Source organism: Strongylocentrotus purpuratus, unplaced genomic scaffold, assembly GCF_000002235.5.
Source record: "Strongylocentrotus purpuratus isolate Spur 01 unplaced genomic scaffold, Spur_5.0 spur5_scaffold_2, whole genome shotgun sequence".
NCBI lineage: Eukaryota > Metazoa > Echinodermata > Echinoidea > Camarodonta > Strongylocentrotidae > Strongylocentrotus > Strongylocentrotus purpuratus.
This window is the reverse complement of record NW_022145605.1, coordinates 5,244,183-5,270,659: the sequence shown is the minus strand read 5'-3', so window position 1 is coordinate 5,270,659 and position 26,477 is coordinate 5,244,183. Positions and strand designations below refer to the sequence as shown.

The 26,477-nt window shown below is 37.2% G+C and overlaps 1 protein-coding gene across 1 annotated transcript; it reads left to right on the top strand.

The window, feature by feature from the left end:
- Positions 1-1,853: 1,853 nt before the first annotated feature.
- On the top strand, positions 1,854-25,049 carry LOC105441679 (tripartite motif-containing protein 3-like). The gene is made up of 2 exons (XM_030992534.1): positions 1,854-3,119; positions 24,537-25,049. The coding sequence occupies exons 1-2, from the start codon at positions 1,854-1,856 to the stop codon at positions 24,954-24,956; spliced, it is 1,686 nt and encodes a 561-aa protein (XP_030848394.1). The 3' UTR covers positions 24,957-25,049.
- The last annotated feature ends 1,428 nt before the right edge of the window (positions 25,050-26,477 follow it).

Genomic DNA, 26,477 nt, shown 5'->3' with positions numbered 1-26,477 from the left:
GAATCGGGGTTGCATTTTCTGTTTTGTTTTTTTAATTTATGGAAACTGCCCCCTACCCTAGCCCCCGCTGCGCACAGTCATGGTTCAGTGACAAAACAATGGCCTCGTAACTGTGAGGCCCCAGGATCAAAACCGTGTCGATGTGCTATATTAGTGCCCTTTTGTGGGGCATTAATCCTCATTACTGTCATTTGTGACTTTAGGGCATAGGTCCCCTAATTAATAAGCATTGTAGCATACACATGCTTTAGCAGTCACGCAAAACACACATTGGAAAATTATTATTCAATAAAATCTGAGAATGTATTCTATTATCTAGATCTATTATTTTTAAATTATTTTAAAAATGATTCCATAAATTGGGATAAAAAAAATATTCCACCTTTATGAGCGACAGTGTATATCAGATAAATGTTCTATTATAATCTTGAGTTATTTATTTTTGTTTTGTTTATTTAGATCTTACGCCTTCTCAAGTCTGGCAAGAAAATTGCCAAACAAATTGGAAAGAAGAATTCATAATACAGCGGCGGGTGAGCCTGCATGTCTTAATTGAAAGGGGGGGGGGGGCGAAATTTAACTTAATTTGTCGAACTCGACATTATTTCTTAAATTTCGTCATCCCTTCCAATCCCAAGGTCTCTCAGTCAGGGAAGGGGGGGGGGGGGGTACGTAACATTCTATTGGGGGCGGCGGACCCCAACAATCTCCAGACTATTTAGTACACACTTAGCAGACAGACAGAGTAGGAGTTATTTGAACAATAGCTAACACAATGCGTTCACATTCCTCGATCATGAGTATCAGTTTCAGTTTCGATTTATTGGTCATGCACGAAATCAAAAGTACAATTGGCATACAAATCGTTCGCTGGCTGTTCCATAAAAATACAACGTGTCAAACAAACATAATTTTAACATAGAATCACATAAGAGAATGAAAAATAACAAATACATACATATAAGACATAAATGATTTAACATAGCAATACATGTACATGACATGGTAAAAAGGAAATAGAAAACACACCGCAGCTATAGAGACAACAAACCCCAGTAGAATACATTACATGGACAGGGCAACCAGAAAACAAAGCAGATATTTAGAAAAATGGAGAAGCAAAGGAAATAGGAAAAAGGAAATTGTAAGTAAAGGAAATAGGAACAAGGAAATTGTAGGGAGAATGAGAGAAAGTCGAAGGGAGCAAGAATTTAGCAGAGATGAGGTAAAAATGAAAACATGGAGAAAGATTAGGATGTGAGAGATCAGAATGGAAGAAAAAGAGATGAAGGAAAGGAAAAGAGAAGTGAGATGAGAATTGCAAGATATACGTGATACAGCATTTTGACATTTCTTACAAAATACTTAGAAATTTCACCAGCTTGAGTTTCAATGTGCACATCCCACATTGAATAACAGATAAGTTGGAACGCGTAACTGGCATAATTAAGCGAATTATACAAATAGATATGACCGTAATCAAGCAGTACAAAGGTTAAATCATTTATACTTCTTCCTGTTATGAATGCCAGTGGGAATTCCCACACGATAACACAACATCATACTCATAAAAGCAGCTTTGCTGAATGAAGCATTACCATACGCCTCTTACTGAAAGCATATATTCGCCGTTCGAAATAATTCGTAAGGTAAGTTCTAAAGTAGAAGTGTAAAGTAATTTCATGATGTTGGACCGGGTAAGCCCTATTAATCATGTATCGCATTATATTGTTTACATCTTCTTCGCAATGCTAGTCATGTTTACAAAACATACGCCACTTTCTATTGAGTTTTAACATTTAATTCACCAATGCGCTTTTTTCACAGGTCGTGTGTTTGAGTAGTCAACAATGATGGCTACTTCCTTGAAGCAGGCTGTCGATAAGAACTTGGAATGTCCTGTCTGTCTGAGCTTCTTCAAGGACCCCAAGATCCTGACCTGCTCCCATACCTTTTGCAAGGACTGTCTTGAGACTCTTCTAGAGTCTCATCGGAAGCTGTTGTGTCCTACGTGCAGGGAGGAGACTTCGGTTCCTGGCGGAGACGTGGGTAGACTGCAGTCAAACATAACAGTCAGATCACTTGTTGAAGATGTGGAGACCCAGGGCCAATCCAACTATAATCAAGAAGACAAATGTAAAAAACATCCGAACCAAGATGAAGACTGTTTTTGTCTTAACTGTAAAAAGTATGTCTGCTGCAAGTGTGCCATATCAGAGCATGTAAAGAATGCTCACACTATCCTGGAAGCATGCGAACATGAAAAGAATAACATCGAGAAACTTGCATCTAAAGCGAATGCAAAGATACGCAACGTTGAAAAGTATGTTACATTCGTTGCAGACAAGCGTAAAAGGGTGCATAACGTACACGAACAACTCAATGATGAAATAGATGATACGTATAAGGAATCGGTTCAGAAGTTAAAGAAAATAAGGACGGTGTTGAAAAATGAAGTCGGGCAAAAGCTAGGTCAACTTGAGACTTCATTGGGAGACATGGAGGAGTCAGGTCGTAAACAGCTAGACCAGATTAAGACAGCTCGGGACTTGGTTAAGAATGGTCTTCATATTCCTCTCCAGACAGAGGCTTTGACCTCACATAAAGCGAAGTGTCAAACGCTGGAAGAGCTTCTAAGCCAGATTGGGCCAGATGTGGAGCTGCCCAGAAGAACTGCTGAGGAAGGTGAAAGAATCGGGTTCAGGAGTCTGGGATCGGATGGACTCCAGTTGGGCCAGCTAAGACAAAAGGAGTCCAAATTGATGTACAGGGAAGCTCCGCTGCCTGCTGGAAATACCATGGACGGAATGGCAATATCACCAAATAATGAGATGGCCGTTGGTTGTAAAACGGGAGGAATAGTCTTGTATTCTTCTGAGGGCATCATACAAAATACCGTTCTGAAATCTGTTCAAGTTAATGCACTACACTTCATGCCTGATGGTGGATACGTCATACGCGACTCTAATAACAAAATTGTCTTGCACACCGAGCTTCGTGAAAAGCTTGATGTAACGTTTGAGACAATTGATGTTGCGAAAGGTGGATGGCTTGGTGGTCTCACTGTAGACAAGGATGGGCTGATCTTCATAGCTTACAATACATGCAAGAAAATACAGGTATTTAAGCCAGAAGGTGGGAAGGCAATTAGAGAGATAAAGTGTAACAGATTTGAACCATGGCAAATGTCTGCGATGAAATCAAGTCAAGCGATTGTCGTTAAGAATGGTTGGGATACGGTACATGTGATCAACGATGTGTCTGGTGCTATCATTCATAGTATCAGCAAGGATGATGATGATGAAGACTCTTACCCTGCTGTGTGTCAGGATGATTCAGTTATCATTGCATGGGTTAAGCACGATCAGGGTCTGTTGAACATCATTCAGTACACAAATGAGCTCAAATACATCAAAAACATTCTCACTGACTTCAAGATAATCAAACCAAATCGAGATTGGTACTATTTACATGCATTCAAGACGGGAGAGATTGCTTTCTGCACTTCTAATAGATTTTACATCTTCCATGAGACGTGGAAGTAAATTTCAGTTTGCATTCGAAACTTGATGTTTCATCGAATATCGGAACTTTAAAACTCCCGGATGCAATCATTTCAGTGCTTTGTAAACAAGTCTGTGCAGAAATGTGATTTAAATCAAAGAGTAGGTCTAGACTCCACTCTATAATAATGCTATCATAATGTTGGCCAATTTCATTATGCTGTACGTTGGCTGTAGGTAGATAATCAAGATCAAAGACGGGGAGGGGAGGGGGTAGCACACCTTCTAATCTACGGAAAGCATACATTGCAAATATAATACACAGTCATGCATTCCCCCTAATATGGAGCAGCTGCCTCCTTCCAATGCTATTTGTAATACTCATAAGATTCTCTAATACATGTATAAGTGTTCATGGTCGTGACATCGTAAGCAAATTATTGTTTTCAAAATACAATGTATTACAATGTATCTGAAAATGTTTGTTTTTAAAATATATGCAAGATACTTTACTAGGCAATCAATTAATTTATAAGTTGGTAATGATGGAGAAGGCATAATTCTATATACATTTATTTTTTGTTCTTTGTTTCAAAGACATTTTTGATAATGTAGGACATCATTTATTTTTGTCATAGTTGTTTACTGGAAAAATGCGTAAAAATTGTGAATTGTGTAAACGTTCTAAATGGCCTTTCTTTGTACAATCCCTAATTCCCGTACATTCCTCTATCTCTTTTTGCTTCATGTGCATTTATAATTTAGTCATTCATTCGGCTAGGTTTATTGAAAGAAAGTTCCTTGTAAATCAGTCCAAAGACTGATGCATACACAATTTTCATAGTTTTATTGTTCAAAATTATACAAAGAATACATTACATTCACCAACATTGACTAGGAACAAAAAAAATTGGATAAGAAATGAAAAAAAAGTTGTTAAACATGTTGCACCTCAAATTGATAATAAAAACACCCCCCCCCTCCCAAAAATTTAAAAAAAATAAATAAAATGGGATTATAAAGACAGAGAATGGAAAAAGAGAATTGACAAGTTGGGGAAAACGACAGAGAGAAGAGAGGGAGAAAGATGAGGGATCTGTTGAGAAAAGGTAAAAATTGAAGAGTGCCATTTCATTCGTTCATGTTTTACATTTGAATCCTAATACAAGAAACAGCATTTTTTAATCTTTGAAATATTGGGTTATGAATACATATATAAATACCTATACTATGTTCATAGGTAAGCAGACTGAACATGACAGTAAAATAGAAACCAATAATTTAGCTTTAACTATCATGTCTTACATCGTCACACTATTCTGGCAGCAAGGAATCAACCGCTGTATAAAGGGGGAAAAGAAATATTGTTTTAGTCTATAGTCCAAAGATGTGAAAAAACACACATATGTGTTGAATTTCATGATCAATTTCAATTCAAATTACTCATTTAAAGGTAAAGACCAGTATTGGAAACGCCCCAATTTAAAAAAAAAATGAAATGGAAGCTCTTATTACCAATCATGTGAAAGAATATGTTTTGAATATTACATGATGATAAAATTTGTGACGGGCAACCGCCTGCCTACTAATTTATATATTTGGTAAATTAGTGTATCTCTCGCCTGTTGAGAGATATGAAATGCACGTGTCGCGCACGTGTGTGTAGTCCCAAATACATCTTTCTGTGTACAGTGCTTCTAACTTCATGAAGACTTGGCCAAATTTCTTATCATTTTAATGATTCCAGAACCTTGCAGTACATCTATGCTATAGATGATCAACCTTTTCTGATCGATTTCACAACGTTTCTTTCACAATGCAATCGCATGACCATAACTGGTCTTAAGCTTTAAGTATTAAATGTGTTAATGTTATATTGATATGCTTTATGTTTGACTAAGAAGTTAAGTGTAAAAACTGTAAATGTACAAAATGTTTGAACAATTATTTGTCACATATAATGTATACAATGAAGTTAACAAACGAGATCTAGTGTACTTATTTAGAAATCATTTGTATCCTTTAATTGGAAAGGAAATCAATGTATTAAATACTTAGTTTCTAATGCATGCTGTAGTTTATCTTATTAGTGTGTATTAAAGTCAATTCCCCCTTACTAGGTTTATGATTCTTTCATAGTAGATTAATTAACTTTCTTTATTATATATTTTAAGAGTATAGATACATCCCAATGTTATTCGCTATAAAAGCATGATTATTATTATGGAATTATGTCAGATATCATCTTTCATTCAAATTATGTTACGAATTTCATGTTCAATTTCATTATATTTTCTTGAAGGGAATAGAAGAAATAAACTGGAGTTATGAATTTGATCACTGAAATGTCCAGAAAGTTGTTCTTTGTCCTGTGTCATTGGTGTGAGAAAAAAAATCCAAAAGTAGTGAAAGACCGAGTCATCAAAAGTATTGATTTTAAATAATCCACTCAGGAGCCAGAAGGTATATAGAAGCTTTTGTTGATGATATTCTTATGATAGTATGTGAGCGGTTATAACGGCAAGCGTGAATGTCAGCCATCAGGAAGAAGAGGGGAGAGGGTAGGGGGATAAGTTCAAGGAGTTAGAGAGAAGGAAAGGAAGGGTGAGGGTTAGAGGTATATTGGGTGTTTTAATAAAATAAAAACTCATGATTTCAATCATGTACGTTAAAAAATATTAATTTTTTGTTGTTGAAGTATTTAGTTTTATTCTGGAAAAAAAAGCAATGCTGACTTTAGATTTTGGAATGAAAATTACTGGATTTTTAAGAAATAAATTCAATAACTACAAAAATTAAGGACTCTTCTTCTGAGTCTGCTAAACTGTCTTCAGCATTCTTTGTTTCTAAGGACATACAGTCTCGCTTCTAACTTTTCATCAAATACTGAGGGCCTTTAAACTCAATCTACTTGCCTTTCGTTCGTCATTGACAAAAGGATATTAACTTTTCCTACTCTCGCCAAAATTTTACAGGGACTAAATTCAGAGAAGCACACTTTTGAAACCGTCTTTGAACAAAATCGGACAAAAAAGTTATGAATTTTTAAAAGTTGTATAGTAAACTTCAAATTGGCTAAATAGGTTATTTCACTGTGATGTAGTGCCGGACGACTTTCTTTTTGTTCCAACAAAAATCTATCTAAAATGTTTATGTTTTTTTTTCTTTTTCTTCACAATGTAGGATTCGGGAGTTATTTTTCTTTCTAGAGGACATATGATATTATGCTATCCATAATATATTTGAGGAGTGCCCCGAGGGAGAAGGGTATTTCAGGTTTGGAGGGAAAAAATCCAGAAGTTAATGATATTTATTGCACGACAAACGGAGGAGTTGTCCATGAATACGTCACAATCCATTGACCAAATAGCCAGTTTGAGATTCGCAAAGCTTCAGAGATCTCATTTGTCAAACAATCACACCTGCCTTATCAGTTGTCCGTTTGATTCTACCTTTCGCCAATCTGATTCTGAATTTATTATAAAGATTGGATTAACCTTTAATACCACGTTTCTAAGCGCATAATAGTCCTGTATGGATCCTAACACAAATATAATTAGAACAAAATTGTATTGAAATTGTCTTTTTTAAATATTTTAGTCACTTCAAGGTACATTGATATATTTGTCAAATGATTCACGCACCAGTGAAGATGAACATTTGATTTGTGATCCCTGCAAAAGAATAATTTTGTAGAAATTTGTACCCCCTCCTTTTTTGATATATACTTGTATCAATACTTTATCTTTTACTTTTGGGTAGAGACTCTATGTCTCTGATACAAAGCTACCATACGTACATAGATCAGTCAGTATATTATGCAATCAAAGTGGGAAAGCCTTTGCCCCTTCCCAGTTTAGAGGACACACAAACCCCGCCCAAAGAATGGAAGAGTCCATGCAGGACACCATGTGAGGAGGGACTAAATGAGTGATTGTTATGACCATGTGCCATTCCGTCTTGACACTATAGCTGCTTCACAATCAACCACTTCTCCTCGTGTTATTTTATTGTAGGTAAGACAGTTTATTACTACCTTTTATATTATGTTAGTTTGTATACAATTATGATATTACACTCATTTAAATACAATCATTTAAATACAAGTTGTTCATATACCATGCATGTAATTCTTTATAATATGATGCGTTTTGGGAGATGGATATGTGAGAGTTGGATGAGCATGGCCATGAGTGTTCACTTCAGTTGGTATTTCGGATAGAATCTATTACATCTGTAATCACTGTTATTGCAACCCAAAGCTTGTTGGTATCATTTAGATAATGAAGTATAGAATATAAATTGATTTTAGTAGTTTGGATACATTAATGCTGGAAATGTACATATCGATAAACAGCTATATAAGTGTAGGCAAAGTTAAAGCGAATAATGATTTAGATGTGAATAGATCGTGGATCATAATTTATGATAGAGTGTGTTGTCTGCCAGGAACTCTCTTCTCCCTGGTGTCACCAAGTTGACATCGAATGTGAAAGTAGCTATAGTCATTTTGAGGTATATGTGAAGTTTGTGAACAAACCCATGCCATAGTTTTTGTCATGAGTAGTAGTGAGCGTGTCAGTGTGTTAAAGATGTAAACATTTCAGATGTAAAGTGGGCATAGGCCTACATAAACTCCCGAGCTGGGCAGAGAGAGAGAGAGAGAGAGAGAGAGAGATTATATAGAGATAACGACCATGTGCGGGGAGACCAGTAATCTCCTTTTAGTAGGGTTAGTCTGATTAATCAGACCTGCTAAGTATTTATAGATTCTTTTGTACAGTAGCTATTTACTTTTAATGCAGTGTGTCAGAAAGGGGAAGGTTATGCGCTGTTAAGACTAGGGTTCAGCCATAAAGAGGCTGAGAAGTAGAATAGTCACTAGTCCAGCCTCTGTACCGTTTTCGTTTAGCGCACCCAATCAGCTGATAAAATAACACACCCTCAACGTTGAAAGTAGACCTAGCCATTCCTCTAAATCTGGGTCCTGAATACGGTCCAGACGAATCTGCCATTCTCCCCCGGAATTCCGGGGGAGATTAACTCCGCCCACAAAGCTATACACGTTCGATGTACGCTGATTGGACGAAAAACCTGACAATCACTTTGGCGCATTACGTAATGTTCCGCCGCCGTCACGAAGCTACTATTCTCATTATAAGGATTCCATACTTATTTTAAAAAATTAGGGTGGAGTGTTTATTACGTTAATGCATTTCAAATGTTTCTATAAATAAAAATCCTCTGTTTGTTGAAAGAAATTAAAGTTTGAAGATTGTGGAGCAAAACATGAACTGACTATTGCAAATTGAAAACAAACTGAACTATAAATACTGACGTCCAGACGCCTGATATCGAGTTTACACAAACTGTGCTCTTCGGGTTGGCTTTATCGAGTTGGTTTTCTGAGATTTACATTTACATTTCATGATTTTTGGAACTGTTGTTATCATCGTTTGTTAACCATAATCTGTAAGAACGTCTGTGGATAATCATCATCGTTTTACGGAGGAGAAGATTGCCGAAGCTTTGAAATATGGAGCTATACGAAACTGGGGCTGAATGACTCTCGAATCTAACATTTATTTATGTTTTATTTATTACAATGGATAAAACAGTGAAGGGTATTCCGATTCAGTTAAAAGAACTGCTTTCCAACGGAGCCCTCCCTCACCACATGATACAATCAAAATCAGTCAACATAAAAACAAAACATGAATGCATGAAAACATCAATACAATTCAATATATAAAAAAAACAACATTTGTACATTTTGATTAAACTATATATGGAGCGCACATAAGATGCACGGCGAGAACCCCCCCCCCCCCCCCCACAGTAGTCAGATTGTCGTGTTTTTTTAAAGCATGTTAGAGAAATGTTTACATTGTTTCTTGAAATTGTGATTTGCAATTCTGGACGGACAATGGCAATTTCCGGTGAATAAAAAGGATCAATTTTTTGTATTCTGTTTTAGGAAATGGTATTTGTCGAAGGTTTTGGGTGCATGGTATATATGGCGAGCATTATATACGATAGGTCGCATAACAGACAATGGTCATCATATTACAATTAAAGTCACCAAAAACAATAGTGACAGAATTTTTGACAGAAAATACATCATTAATATTTTGTTATAGTATATTAAAGAAAATTGAAGAGTTGCATCACTGGATGGATCTATATCTACAAAATAGGACTGCTTTGGTGCCTTTTTACTTCTAAACACATCAGTTCAATCTTGTGACATTCAGTCCAAATCCGTTCTTCTTAAGTAAGATATATTTTCCTTTATGTGGCAAGCCACTCCTCCTCCAACTAACCGGCCTCTATGTTTAACCACACTTATCCAGGCACATAATTGATTTGATTCATACAATGTCATCGTTTAACTATGTTTCGGACTAACTGAACAAATCGTATGTTTTATTTTGTCAAAAAATCCTGAACATCGTTTACCTAAGTTAAGCTTCTGATATTAACATGGGTAATTTCCATCCCTTTTCAATATGGAAATTTACCATTTCTTGTTTCTCCTACCCTTTACCTATATTTTGACCATATTTATCACAATTATTGTTTCCTGCATAATTATGTAGATGACTCATCATTTTAATTTTGGATCGGCGTGCGCTCTGCAACTAAAAACGTTATAAAAACAACGAGACCTTACTTCGCGCACGGGGCTTTACAGCTGATTTATCAAAAACGCAATTAATAAAATAAAAAAAAAATAATATCGTAATTTGCAAGGCAAGATATCATACAACCAGTATGGGAGCACTTTTTACTCACAATTTTGAGGATATCTGCTCTCAAAATGTAGATTTCCAGACCCTTATCGGTAAGTTGATAATTTTTCGGAACGGACACAAAATAATGACTGCAAAATTTACCGATCTTTTGTCAATATTTTCTCAATTTCGCACCCAATTCCAAAGAAAATTTCATCTCTGGTTAATTTATGTTCCTCTTTCCACTATAGGCCTATATATTAGATTTTCGAAATCTTACCGATTTTTGAGATAGCGAATTACTGAGGGCACACGCGAACTATGGTCACACGTCCATACCGGCCTGTAAGGATTTTTATCAAGGGGGTGTTTAGAAATTGGATGGCATCGTTAATGTGACCCCGCGAGGTAGCGAAGCAACCGAACAGGAAAGTGGTCGGAGGGGGTAATTCCATCCAACGTCGTGAATTTCGATATCCTTGCTTTAAAAAACCTGTGGTTTTCCTGCATTTCAAGTTTTCAAGTTTGTTTGTTGTTGCTCTCTCCACATTTTACAGTATAGAGACAGACATATGAAATAGAAATCATATAGCTATGGTAATGGTATATAATCAAGTTACAAAGAAACTCAATTCACATGTCCGATTAAGTACGGGAGCCTATTCACATACAAGCTATGCTTTTTATTTAGGCTCCCCACATTTTACATTGTTCTACCTTGCCCGTTATATCTACATATTTTGAAATTTCGTACTTATTTTCCGTACATTATATTTGATTTGAAATCTTTAATTGTTTTTCTTCTTGTGTGAAATCTACTCTTATAAAATATACGCCTGTATAAAAATAAGAAATTGAAAGAATATAAACTGTTTTTCTGTAAAATGTGGAATAAATAAAACTTCAAGTAAAATGTGAGGAACCTATATTAAAAAATGGTGCTTGTGGATTATAGGTTCCTAATAAAAATAGACATTGTAGATTATAGGCGTAGGAAGCTTTCTTGAAGTTGGGGAAGGAGCGTTGACTCGGAAGCTCTCACCCTGAAATCACATCACCAGCGCGATGTGTGAAGTCCCTTTATGCTGGGGTCCAGGGGCCTTGGAACCTCTGGGATCCTAGATTCTCTCCGGTGCAATATAAGCCTTATTTTAGTGCATTTTATGACATTTTTTCAGAGCAATTTACAACCAATTTATGAATTTAAAAATACCAAATGGAAATTGTAGACATTATATGGGGAGTATAGCCATGTGAGATTATATAGTTTTTGTTCTTCGAGATTTAACAGTTTCCTCTTACCGTGGACAAGTGCCTTGCGGAGCAACTTCCAAAGTAGGGGGGCACCAACAAAAAGGGTACTTTACGGAAAAAGGGCACCTACAAAGGGAAACCTCAAAGCACAAATATACAATTATTGCCATATTGTACCCCTACATTGTGATTAGATTATTAGGGATGATTTCATCGTTTGTTTCTCTCTTTAAATTGCCCAAGATACTGCTTAATCATCATGCTTTGCAGTTGGGTGTGATGGTATGAACATGACTTTTTATTCGTGGAATTCTGTCACACTTAATGTGAACCCATTCCCCATACTTTGAACATACCGAAGAGCTTTTTGATTTCGTTTCACTGGCTTACTACAACAAACACATGGATACTTGATGCCCATATCGAAACATGCAAATCAACATTGATTAAATAAAGAACAATATTACACCATTAAGATAAATGATGAACATCTATCATTATCATTGTTATTACTATCATTACTTTTTTTTAATCGTTTTTTGTTGTTGATGTCATTATTATCATTATTATTAATAATCCTATTATTATTCGCAATTTAGGTTTATTCCACCTTTTAATTGGAACATGAACTATGCTCTACGAACGTCAAAATAAACATGTCCAAGATAGATATGATTTACATTTTCTTCCTTCTCCATCCGTCTCTTTCGTCCGGAGATATCTGTTCGTTCCTATTTTCACCACTTCCCACTCAATATATTGCCTCATAAAAGTCTAAGTGAATGAAACAAGGCAACACTTACAATACTGTTCACAGACTAGGTTTTCCGTTATAATATTAACATGAATAATGCTCTACAAAATAAGACTTATTTCTAAGCGCGAATGGTTTATTATTTTAAGTCGAAGAGATTTTTCAACCGGGCACAAACCTTTCAGATTTAATAACGAATATCATGAGGCTCAATATTTCAGTATCGCATACTCTCTTAAGTTCTAAATCCTTCTTCAGACTTAAACTGTTTTAAGTATTTAAAGCTTCATTTAATCGAATATACGGTTAAAAGTTTTAATGAAAGTAACTTTTGCAAATAAATCATTTTGGACTTAAAAACTTCTCATACAATCTGATTGATGTCACTTGCGCGCTCACAGCCAAAAGTAAATCGTATTGGACCATCCATTAGACTTTTTGCCGCTCTTTGCACTCTCTATAGATGGAAATAAAATAATAAGCCAAACGAATTGGGAATAGGCCCACTCTTTTTCTTCTTAAACCACGAATATCTTTCGTCCACTGATGTTCGTTCTTATTTCCCTCCCGACACCTAAAGTATTCCGACCCCCTGTTCAGATCATCATGTTCTCAAACAAGATTTCCCCTTTTCCCGTCCTTCGGGAAAAAAAAACACGTAAGAATGGTCCAAATTCCTAATACTAGCTCAATATACCCCAAAGAAAATATGAAAGTTTGCCCCGTATAACAAATACATATAAATAAAATTTGTCTGTGGCTCATCATTCCAACGAGTACGAGTCATGAACTATTTATGTGCCGTGTCAAATGCCTGAGCGTTTTTATGTTGAATTAAGTGACCTTCATATCATTATAATTGATAGTATCATTATTTCGTTAAACGAGGTACTTTAATAAAAGTCAAAATATATATAGGCCTATGATCATATAATATAATCAAAAATTATATAATAATTCTACCTTTATTCAACGGTTTACAAATCATTTCAACTTAATTGACAAATGCAGGAGACCACCATCTTAAATTTACTGCTGATTTATTCATGCAACGAGAGATAATGGCAGTGATTGCAAGTCAGAATCTTATTGAATTCAGACAAGAATACAGTTTGCATGCATGTGAAGAGATCAGGGAGTTGGGCTCCCTGGTAGTAGGCCAAACACCAGTAAGTGGCTAAAACCATGGACTTCCACCCAATGTGTTTTCCACTGCATCGGGGCAGTGCGTGTAGAGTTTCAGCATGGTCCAAGGTTTCAGGCAGGGCTGACCTAATCCTAATACAAACAAAGCTCGACGATGTTACTAATGCATATTCATTGGGGCATAAGCGAAGGCACTACGTCAGCATACATTAGCGCGAACTTTTGACCCCCGACACTGGCAGATTCGTCTGGACGTTCGTGTGGACGGAAATTTGGGGATTGCGCGATCAGTGGAGAGACCGCGATGTGTGTGGGGGATAAAAAGAACGAACGGACTGAATCTGGACTAAATAGTCACTGAAGAGAATGATAACTTTGTTTTGCAGAAGGTGATCTTTGTTTTTCCCCTGGTTATAAAATACATGTAATGTACTGTATGTCCTCCCACCCACCTCCCTGGGAGAGAATTCCCTTTTCACCCTCCCTTTTGGAGAGGATCGTTGCAGGTTGTTTAATTATGCTGACTATTAACTTTTTTAGAATCAGGGTAGTATGGTGGCCCTGAAGGGACATCGCGAATAGACTAAATCGTGAAAAATATGCGATAAAATTCACGATAGAGTACACGATAAAATTGACGATATCGTGAACTTTATATCGTGAACTTTTCACGATAAAATTCACGATATCGTCAATTTCATCGTGAAAAGTTCACGATAAAGTTCACGATATCGTCAATTTCGTGAATTTCTTCGTGAAAAATATGCGATAAAATTGACGATATCGTGAATTTTATCGCATATTTTTCACGATTTAGTCTATTCGCGATGTCCCTTCAGGGCCACCATAGGGTAGCCATCTTGTTTTCACTTGTGAGACTTTACCCCAAGTTAGTTAACTTTAATCAGTGTGAACCATGTTTGATATTTTCCCTATATTATCTATTGCTTTTAAATAGAAAAGGAAAGAAAAAAAGTCCTTTAATTAGACTGATGTTGCTTCACCAATTCAAGTATAGATAATTATGATATGTGTCGGAATTGATTAGTAAGTTGATTTTAAATTCATAAGAAAGACTGTTATGAATGGTACTGTAAATACATGTAGATATTCAGCGGTTAGTCATTTTGATTACAAACCATGACCATTTTTAAAATTAAATGCTGCCATCACTGGCGTACCTATGGGGGGGGCAGGGGGGGCAGAGTGCCCCCCCTGACGGGCTCCAGGGGGGAAAAAAAGAAAAAGGGGAAAGAAAAGAAAAGAAAGGAAAGGAAAGAAAAAGAAAAAAGGAAAAGGGAAGAAAAAAGGAAAGGAAAACAAATGGGGAAATTAAAAAAAAAAGACAATGGCCGTACGCACCAGGGGGGGGGGGGGGGGCAGTTGACCCCAGATATTTTGAAAAAGGTACAGTTTTTTTCCTGAAAATGTAGTGTAGGCCTATACCAAATCCTTCAATTCTACTTTTGAAAATGCAAAAGTACCCTCATGACCAGTTCGGTCGCTCGAGCTCCCTTCACTCCTTTTGCTTTTGAGATTCTTCGAAAACTTTTAACGCATCTTTCCCCCTCCCCCACCAGAAAAATATTCCGCATACGGCCCTGAAAAATTAAGACAAATGAAAATAGGAAAATATAAGTGATAGCTGGCGCGAACTGCTTACTAGCCTATTTTGTATTAAATGTTTTCACTTGCTCGTCCCCCTGAAAAAAGAAAAGGATTAGTATTGCCTAGAATACAATTGTGCCTGCCCCGACGGGCCCCGACCTGCAACCATGGCAACAATAACACACAATGTATGTACCAAATGTTACTAAAAGAGACTAATTCATTTTTATCGCTCGCTACACTCGCTCGCGAATAAAATGAATAGACATTGCTTTGGAAACAATTGTGCCCACCCTTGACCTGCAACAATATCATTAAAAATGGAAGAGTTTTTTCGCCCTCTCGCCAAAAAGGAATTGAATCGCGTTAAACGCGATTGTGTCCATCCTGACCTGCACCAATAAAAACAAGTTTATTTATTAATTTCTATTAAAAGAGAATTTTTTTTTTTTTGCTTGCTCGTTATGCTCGCTCGTCAAAATGGAATTGACACCGCTAACGTGCCCGCCCCAACCTGCAACAACCAGTTAATAATTATGTACCAAACGTTATTCAAAGAAGTTTTGGTGTGCTCGTGCTCGCCAAAACGGAATTAACATCACCTTAGACATGATTGTGTAAGCCCTGCCCTGCAACAAAAAAATCTGAAATTTATGAACCAATTATCATTACAAAAACTTTGCTCGCTCGCTACGCTCGCTCGCCAAAATAGAAATAACACCGCTATTAATAATCACGTCCCTGACATGGAACAATGAACCCAAGTTTATATACCATATTTTCCCTATAAAAGAGAAGTGATTTTTTTTTTGCTCGCTCGCTACGCTCGCTCGCCAAAATAGAAATAACACCGCTTTTAATAATCACGTCTCTGACATGGAACAATGAACCCAAGTTTTATGTACCATATTTTCCCTATAAAAGAGGAGTGATTTTTTTTTTCGCTCGCTACGCTCGCTAGCTCGTGGAATTATGTGCCCACCACTAACCTGCTACAATATCATTAAAAAGAGAAATGTAGGGGGTTGCCTGCCCGCCAAAATGGGATTGACATTGCCTGAAACACGATTGTGCCCGCCCCCTTCCTGCAACAATGAAACAAATTTTATATAGCAATTCATTGAGAGAAAGATGTATTTTCGCTCGCTAGCTAAAATGGGTATAAAATCACCCTAAACACAATATTGTTCCCGCGCCCTGCATGGGACAATTGAACAAAGTTTAAGTGGCAATTATTAAAAAAGAAGTGATTTTTTCTTGCTCGCTACACTCGTTTGCAAAAAAATGAAATTAACGTCGCTAACAAGTGAATGTTCCCACCCCCAACTTGCAACAATACCAGTTTATATACCAAACGTTACTTAAAGATTTTTTTTTGCTCGCTCGCTCGCCAGAAGTGAAAATTAGCATCGCCTTTTTTGTTTGTTTCGGTCGCTTGCCCCCCCTGACGGAGTACCCCAGGTACGCCACTGGCTGCCATAGTGTTACCCTATGGTACGGGATCACATGTGCTAAATTTGACACAGGGATGCAGACTACAAGCTTGTGTAAATCAACAAAATTTTGCTGTTCAGAGTGAATTCCGTTAAAAGTGGACATGTCCTCATACTTTCTACACCTTACAGAATTAACTAGGCGCGTACGCAGGATTTTTTAAAGGGGGGGGGGGGGAGGGGGCTAAAGAGGACACTTTTGGTTTTTTTTTAGTCTCGAAATTGGAAAATTTGAGGGAGAGGTATTGACAAGGAGACATGGAGTGAGATAGATCATGACCTTTTTAGGTCAGCCATGGGAATTTTTTTTTTAATTTCCAAAGGGGGGTTTTAGGGGGGTTATAGGGGGGGGGGGTTTACACAAAAAAAATACCAAAGGGGGGGGGTTTAACCCCCCCCCCTCCCCCCCGTGTACGCGCCTGGAATTAACTGACTATCATGGTACAGTTGAAAGGAGTATCATTGTATATCATTTTTTACCTTATTATTTGATTTGTGTCTAGTATGATTTTCACTTTTCACTTTTCTTCACGATGAATTCAAAATGGTGAATTTGGTTAGTTGAGCCGATATGTGTGTGTGGTTAGTTGAGCCAGTATTTGCAAGTGTGTTTGTGTGAAATTGTGCGTTGTGTGTGCATGTTTGCATGTGGGTGTATTTATTTTACTCAATTGTATGTTTTTGTTTGTATTACACTTTTGGAGGAAGTAAAAAAAATATTAAAAAGTGTCACAAACATGGATCTATGCCATTGATCTACATGCATGGCTCAACTACCCTGAAATCCTGGCTCAACTAACCTGCGTGTTGGTGTTAATTGAGCCACTTGATCGCTTTTTAAAATCTCCCCTGGCTCTACAATCAAAAGTTGTTTTTTTTCTCTCATAATATACAGATATAATATGCCTAACAAACTGCTCTTTCAATCCCACCCAAACAGCCTTAAAAAACATTACCCAAGGGCAGCAGGTGACCTTGAGTAAAAAATGGCTCAACTAACCTGAGTCTCCCCCACCCCCCCCCCCCCCCCCCCCAGTATTAATCATGGAAAATGTATTTTATGTTTCACATTTTACAGTGCAATACTAGCCAGTTAAGTATTTACAAAATATTTAACATTTTTGATAGAGTTGATAGAGATTTATTTAATTCATCGATGTTTTTTTCTTCGCAGGTCGTGTGCTTACCGCTTGAGTAGGAGAAATGGCTGTAACAGTCTATACTCCATGGTCAAAGCCGCTAGCGAAATGGTGTGCATAAATGTTTGATGATTCAAGAACATTGCTGACCATCAGGCATCAACCCTTGTGTGTATTTCATCGGTTAAATGATGTAAGTAAAATTTAGAGTAAAGCATCTTGAAATTAATGGTATTCTGCTCAGACTTAAGTCGTTTGAGGTTGATTATGATAACATATATATCTCTATTCCCTTATGTTAACTTAAAGGGATAGTTAAGTTCTGTTGCAGAGGGCGATACTCGAAATAAATTTTTGTGAGTTAATGAAGAAGTGAGTGTCGAATTTGGAAGAACTTAAAATTTAAATGACAAAATCGGTTTAGAGACGGCTGAAATATCCATAAATATAACGTTTTCTAATACTAACATTAACGAAATGGCGCCTTTTACGTCGTATTTCAGACAATGCCGATGTTGGCTTTTTTGTTTAAGCATTTTCGTGTGGGTTATATTACGCACAACCATGCAGCCGGCCCATGTATTGTTGTTTTTAATTAAATAATTAATTAACGGTCACCATATTTTTTTGAAAGTGGAGCTGAATTGGTATGATCGTATTAGCTAAATTTCACACATTTTGCTCAATTGCTCAGATTGCTCAAGGGGGCGATTGCAAAATTAAAAATTGCCTCTGTGGAATTATAAAATAACGATTATCTTTTCTGTTATAATTTTACACAATATAGAGTTTCAATTTTCAAACCTTAAAAAAATGAAATGGAAGTATGGAAGTCAGATTAGTATGCAGGATTTCTTGCTCGAACTTTACGGTTTCTAGAGGCCGCCATATTGTAAGATGACACTTTATTTTCTTTTTTTTTGGTCTCGAAATTTGAAAATTTGACATTTAGCTCCGTTGGGGGGGGGGGGGGGGGGGGTAAGGTCACCTTTTTAGGTCAGCCATTGGCCTTGTTTTTTTATTTTTTTATTTTGCTCCAAAATACACACATAAAAAAACTGAAGGGAGGGTTCGACCCCAAACCCCCCCCCCCCCCCCTGTGCGTAGGCGCCTGAGCCTCGCGTTGAACGCGACCATTCGCCCATAGCCCCCCTCCCCCCGGTTGTGCCGAAAAGGTGCGTTGGAAGTGTCGCGTTGACTGGAACACGACCATTCGTCCAAAGCCCCCCCCCCCCCCGGTTTTGCCGAAAAGGTGCGTTGACTAGTCTTCCACATCAGTCGTTTATAATATAATTTAAGGAATAGAAATTTAAGTTGTATAAATTCAAATAATCAAAATAGAAACAGATAAAAATTAAATAAAAGTAGGATTTACGTAGTCTTGCAGATCAGGCGTTATAAAAATCAATTCAATAAATAACAACAAACACAATCAAATCATTTACTTTGATATTTAAAAATGTCAAATAAAGGTGGTTAACAAGTCTTGCATATCAGTCATTTATTTATTTTAAAAAAAGTGAATTCTATACATATAGAAAGAAATATAGATTTTTTTTATTTGGCATTTTTGAATATGTATTGAATTTGTTAATTGGTATAATTCTTATAAGCACCTGATTTGCAAGACTACCTATAAACTAGTTTAATTTAATTTTTAATCTGTTTCTATTTTGATTATTTCAATTTAAACAACGAAAATTCTATTAAAACTGATGTGGAAGACTAGTCAACGCACCCTTTCGAGAAAAGCCCCTTACGTAAAAATTAGTTTTTACCTAGCTTTAAAAATGACGACTCAGAAGTCTTACTTAATACGTTCAGAAAAAAGCCCAGTTTCGGCGATGATGACGCATTTGACGTCACTGCAGGCGCCTCTCCGGTGAAAAGGAGGGTGATTCAGGCATTACAATGTCTTTAAGAAGGCAACCTTTGATATTAATTGGAGAAAAAAAAAGAGACATTTATCCGAAAAATAATATGCACTTGATAATCCCAATACGTTTCTGGCAATTTCGTCATTCCTAATGCAAGATCCTTAGTTGTAGAACAAATCGGATATGCCCGCAATGACGTCAAATGCGTCATCAAGGCCACGTGACCGTATTACCTTTTTTCGAGGGGCGTAGCCCAGCAAGCGTGAGAACTGTGAAAAATGGATAGTTATCATCTTTTGTCAATTTAGAGATTTTCTGAAAAATCAGAGGTTGGAATATTAATAAGTAGAGGTGTATTCATGTTTTGAAAGATTATGTTGTGTTAGAGTGTGTTATCTATTATCTAATAGTACGTATTGGCCTTGCCATTGCACTTAAGTTGCACTTAAGTTAAGTAGGCCCTCTCTCACCTTGCAGTACACACCAATACTAATATGCTAGATGATCAACCTTTTCTGATCGTTTCCACAACGTTTCTTTCACATTGCAATCACATGACCAGAACTTAACTTTATCTTTATTGAAAGTTTAACAAAAAAGATAATCTTTATTTTATAATTCTACAGGGGCGATTTTTAATTTTGCAATCGCCCCCAAGAGCAATCTGACGGAGGCGATTATTTAGCTCATGGGGCGAATCGTCCGTCGCCCCCGTGTATTTTGAGCCTTAATTACTAGTTACTGTAAGTTAATTGTAACAAGATGTGCATCAAGTTGAAAGTAAACTGGTCCATCTTTGATGTCAGCACTCAGCAGGCACAGTGGTTAAGCATTTATAAGTGCCTCACTGAAATAAGTTTATCTCATTAAGATTTGTAGTTCATATTTTGGGCTGTGTTAAATCAACCCTTACAATGTAAACCACAAACTTGTTATTCATAGTGTATAATTTAGCATACTTGTGGAGTCACTTAATAATAATGAGTTGGTACACAATGTGCATGAAGGTAATATTCATAAGAAACAAGACACTATTGAGTGAATGACTGGCTTCTTTTTTCTTTGGTAACAACAAACATAAAATGAACTGTAACAGGTACATGTGCATTTGTCTACATCAATCACCCACTACTTGTACTGGCCAAAATTAAACTGATTGAATCTTTGTGCAGCACAAAACGTACGACCATTCGGTAAACGGGTCTGAAAGTCAGACTATTACTTGAGTTATTGCAATCACTGAAATAAATTTCACTTTCGTTTTGAGGGAAGTTCTAAATGAAACATGTATTGTCTTTCAAACGCTGTTGGAATTTAACCTTTTCATTTTTTGGCCTGCAAATGGGACATACATGTATTACCTTTAGCTCACTTAACTGTTACATTCTTAGAAGGCTGACTGGATAAACTCCCACTTTGCGAATGTCTGTTCCTCCCTACCACCCCTGGATCGCAGGTCTCTTCCGGCGTACTTGCCAGCTGATTCACCACCGGAAATCCAACCTTACCAAGTGTACAATAAATTGAAGAAACTGAAGATCTCAAAGTCATCTCATACTAATGATATTCCTTAGAGACTTGTTCGTGAGTTTGCTGTCGAATTATCTGTACCATTATCTATCATTTTCAATTCCTGTCTACAATCGGGTTTGTTTCCAGAGTATTGGAAAATCGGTAACATCATTCCGATTCCTAAAGTAAACCCATGCAATTCTCTGGATCAGTTACGTCCTATCTCTGTAACACCAGTCTTTGCTCGTGTCTTAGAGGAGTTTCTTGTGGAGTGGATTAGACGTGATATTGCCGATCATATAGACCCCCGACAGTTTGGCAGTGTCAGAGGCTCTTCCACTGTACATTACCTCCTCAGCCTGGTTGATTGTATTTTGCGTGAAACTGACAAATCGGGAACGATTGCATCAATTTGCACAGTTGACTATGCCAAAGCATTTGATGCTATCGATCATACCGTTTTAGTAACTAAGATGATAAATATGGGTGTCAATCAATCTATCATTTCCGTTGTGTGTGACTTCCTGAGTAACAGATCCCAAACTGTCCGCCTTGGTGGCATTACCTCTCAAGTTCAATCCATAACATGTGGTGTCCCACAGGGCACCAAGCTTGGCCCAATCCTATTTCTGATCATGATCAATGATGCTGCAGATTTCACCCCAAATAGATGGAAATATGTTGACGACCTTACCCTAGCAGAATTCAGAAAACATACTCAGCAATCACAATTGCAAGATCAGGTCTCCCAGCTAACCCAATGGTCGAGCACAAATCACATGACGCCTAAACCGTCAAAATGTAAGATCCTTAATATATGCTTCATGCGAAACCCTCCACCTTTCCCTGAAATCAAGATCGGCGATTCTGTTCTTCAGGAAGTCACACACCTGTCACTGTTAGGAGTTACCTTGCAATGTAATATGAAGTGGGGTCAACAAATTGATCTCGTCGTTCAAAAAGCTTCGAGACGATTGTTTATGTTGTGTATCTTGAAGAAATACAATGCATCCTGTAGTGATCTAGTTACCATTTACGCATCCCATATCCGTCCCATTCTAGAGTATGCCTCACCTGTCTGGTCTTCTTCAATCACTTGTCAACAGTCTGAGAAAGTTGAGAGAGTTCAGAGACGTGTGACCAAGATCATTCTCGGTTTCACCCCTCTCACCTATGATGAAAGGCTAGAGAGTCTAAATCTGCCCTCCCTTCAAGCAAGAAGATTAGAGCTTGATGCTAAGTTTGCCCACTCGTTACTGACGTCCCGACACAGAGACTTACTTCCACCATCTAAAGATTCCTTGCCCAATTTTCGCCCCCTCCGTAATAATCATGGTTTGGTCATTCCTAGGTGCAGGACTAGCCGATATCAAAATTCTGCTGTTCCTTCTCTTGTTCGTGCAATTAATAAGCCTTGATCCTCTCTCTCTCTCTCTCTCTCTCTCTCTCTCTCTCTATCTCTATCTCTATCATCTTTCTCTCTCTCTCTCTCTCTCTCTATCTCTCTCTCCCTCTTGCCTTATTCCTCAGAATCTTTTAATTGACACATACACAATTTGGTGTACGTTATATTTTAATAATGGCATTGTATAACTAATTTCTGTGTGGTTATCTTATCAACTCAAACGTAATTATGTTAATTCAGGTTTTAAGGCTTTTATCGTTGCCTATCTTCAAAATATTTTCCCCCCTTTTTTCTTTGAATGTTTGGTTGCTCAACATTATTTTTGTCTGTTTATCTGCTACCATTACCATATATCAGTTTAGTAATTTTATGATCTTGACCCTACTCTCTCTTAGTTTATTTTGGTATTGTATTGATGGAATTGTATTATTTTTGTCATCTTTATTTCGTATTGTACTTGTCATACCTTTCGTTTGGCTCACTATTGTATATTTACTGTATTTATAACCGTATTGTATAATTTGTAAACATGAACAGTTTTGGTCCTTGGACCTTTGAATCATGTATATTTATATGTCTTTTTAAACCGAAATAAATAAATAAATAAATAAAAAAATACCCAATGTACAAAATAATGTAATGCTGTTATACTTATTTTTCGAATGTTTTGACTTTGTCATTTACAGTTCTTACGGCTTTTGGCAGGAATAAACGTCGACAAGAAGCATAGACTGTTCAAGCCCGTACAAGAAAACATGTGCATTGTTTTTTTCGTTCTTCATCTAAGTTGATACATCGAGGCAGACACAATGGCTACTTCCTTGCAGGAGGCTGTCGATAAGAACCTAGAGTGTCCTGTCTGCCTGAGCTTCTTCAAGGACTCCAAGAACCTGACCTGCTCCCATACCTTCTGCAAGGGTTGTCTTGAGACTGTCCTAGTGTCTCATCGGAAGCTGTTATGTCCTACGTGCAGGGAGGAGACTTCGGTTCCTGGTGGAGACGTGGGTAGACTGAAACCAAACATAATAGTCCGATCACTTGTTGAAGATGTGGAGACCCAGGGCCATTCTAACTGTAATCAAGAAGACAAATCATTGCCAAAAAAATGGAGCAAATGTGAAAAGCATCCAACCGACGATGAAGAATGCTTTTGTCTTAACTGTAAGAAGTACGTCTGCTTCAAGTGTGGCATATTAGAGCATGCAAAGGATGCTCACACTATCCTGGAAGCAGGCGTACATGAAACTGCGCAAAATAATACCATTGAGGAACTTGCATTTAAAGCAGATGCAAAGATACGCAACGTTGACAAGTATGTTACATTCGTCGTAGACCAGCGTAAAAGGGTGCATAACGTACAGAAACAACTTAATGGTGAAATAGATGAGACTTTCGAGGAATCGGTTCAGAAGTTGAAGAGAAGAAAGACGGTGTTGGAAAATGAAGTTGGGCACAAACTAGGTAAACTTGAGACTTCATTGGTAAACATGGAGAAGTCGGGTCGTAAGCAGATAGATCAGATTAAGAAGGTTCGGGACGTGGTTAAGAATGGTCTTGATATTCCTCTCCAGACAGAGGCTCTGACCTCACATAAAGCGACATGTCAACAGCTGGAAGAGCTTCTAAGCCGAATTAGGCCAGATGAGGTGCTGCCTAGAAGAACTGCTGATGAAGGTGAACGAATTCGCTTCAGGAGTCACGGATCGGATGGACTAATGCAGTTGGGTCAGCTAAGACAAAAGAAGTCCAAATGGGTTCTGCACGCGGAAGATCTGCTGCCTGTTAAAAATAGTATGAGCATGATGGTAATATCACCAAACAATAAGATGGCTGTTGGTTGTTGGTGCGGAGGAATATTCATATATTCCTCTGAGGGCATCATACAAGGTACGGTTCTGGGATCTGTTGAAGTTCGTGCCTTACACGTTATGCCTGATGGTGGATACGTCATACGTGACACTATTAACAGAATTTCATTGTACACAGAGCTTTTTGAAAAGCTTGATGTTACGTTTGAGACAATGGATGTTGCGAAAGGTGGGCTTGGTGGTCTCACTGTAGGGAAGGATGGGCTAATCTCCGTAGGTTACAGAAAAGTTGACACAATACAGGTATTTAAGCCAGAAGGTGGGAAGGCAATTAGAGAGATAAAGTGTAACGGATTTAAACCATGGCAAATGTTTGCGATGAAATCAAGTCAAGCGATTGTCGTTCAGAATGGTTCGAATGGGGTACAAGTGATCAACGATGTGTCTGGTGCTATCATTCATAGCCTCAGCAAGGATGGTGAATGCCCTTACCCTGCTGCGTATCAGGATAATTCAGTTATCATTGCATGGGTTAAGCACAAGCAAAGTCTGCTGAGCATCGTTCAGTACACAAAAGAGCTCAAATTCATCAAAATCATTCTCACTGACTTCGAGATAATCAAACCCAATCGAGCATGGTACTATTTGCAAGTATTCAAGACGGGAGAGATTGCCTTCTGCACTCATGATAGGCTTTACATCTTTCATGAGACATGGGAGTAAATTTCAGTTTTGCATTTGAAACTTGATGTTTCATCGAATATCGGAACTTTAAAACTCCAGGATGCAATCCAATTTCAGTATTCCTGCTTTGTAAACAAGCCCATGGGCGTAAATCTGTAATTGATACCTATTGTTCAGGGGTGATGATCTATTCATTCATCCCCCTGAACAATAGGTATTACGTAAGGATTTATGCCCATGAACAAGCAAGTACCGAAATATGATGTAAATCAAAGAGTAGGTCTAGACTTCACTCTATTATAATGCTATCATAATGTTGGCCAATTTCATTATGATGTCGGCAGTAGACAATGTAACGTTTACTCTTATGAAGTATCAAGATGTTGCTCTCATTATAACAAATGGTGGTTATTTTATAGACTGATGTAGTTAGATAAACGAGGAAAAGAGGGGATAGTACACCTTCTAATCGACTGAAAGCATGCATTGCTAATTTAATGCACGGTCATGCATTCCCGCTATTACGGGGGATGAGCAGCGCCCTCTTCCAATGCTATTTGTAATACTCATAAGATTCCCTAAGTGTTCATGTTAGTGGCAACGTAAGCAAATTATTGTTTTCAAAATACAATGTATTACAATGTATCTAAAAATGTTTGTTTTTAAAATATGCAAGATACTTGGCAATCAATTAATTTATATGTGTTGGTAATGATGGAGAAGGCATAATTATATATACATATGTTTTTTGTTCTTTGTTTCAAGAACATTTTTGATAATGTAGGACACCATTTATTTTTGTCATAGTTGTTTACTGGAAAAATGCGTAAAAATTGTGAATTGTGTAAACGTTCTAAATGGTCTTTCTTTATACAATCCCTAATTCCCGTACATTCCTCTATCTCTTTTTGCTTCATGTGCATTTGTAATTCATTCATTCATTCGGCTAGGTTTATTGAAAGAAAATTCCTTGTAAGTCAGTCCAACGACTTATACATTCAAAATGTACAAACTTGCATTGTTAACAATTATATAAAAGAAGACGATACATTCACCAAAATTGACTAGGAACAAAAAAAAATGGGATAAGAAATGAACAAAAAATGGTTCAACATGTTGCGCCTCAAATTGATAATAAAATCCCCCCCCCCCCCCCTCCACAAAAAAAGGGATTATAAAGACAGAGAAAGAAAAATGAGAATTGACAAGCTGGGGAAAACGACAGAGAGAAGAGAGGGAGAAAGATGAGGGATCTTTTGAGAAAAGGTAAAAATTAAAGAGTGCCATTTTTTACATTTGAATCCTAATACAAGCAACAGAATCTTTGTAATCTTTGAAATATTGGGTATGTATACATAGTTACGAATATATACATAAATACCTATACTATGTTCATAGCTTAGCAGACTGAATATGACAGTAAAATAGAAACCAATGATTTAGCTTCAAACTATCATGTCTTACATCGTCACACTATTCTGGCAGCAAGGAATCATCCGCTGTATAAAGGGGAAAAGAAATGTTATTTTAGTCTATGTGTGTTGAATTTCATGGTCAATT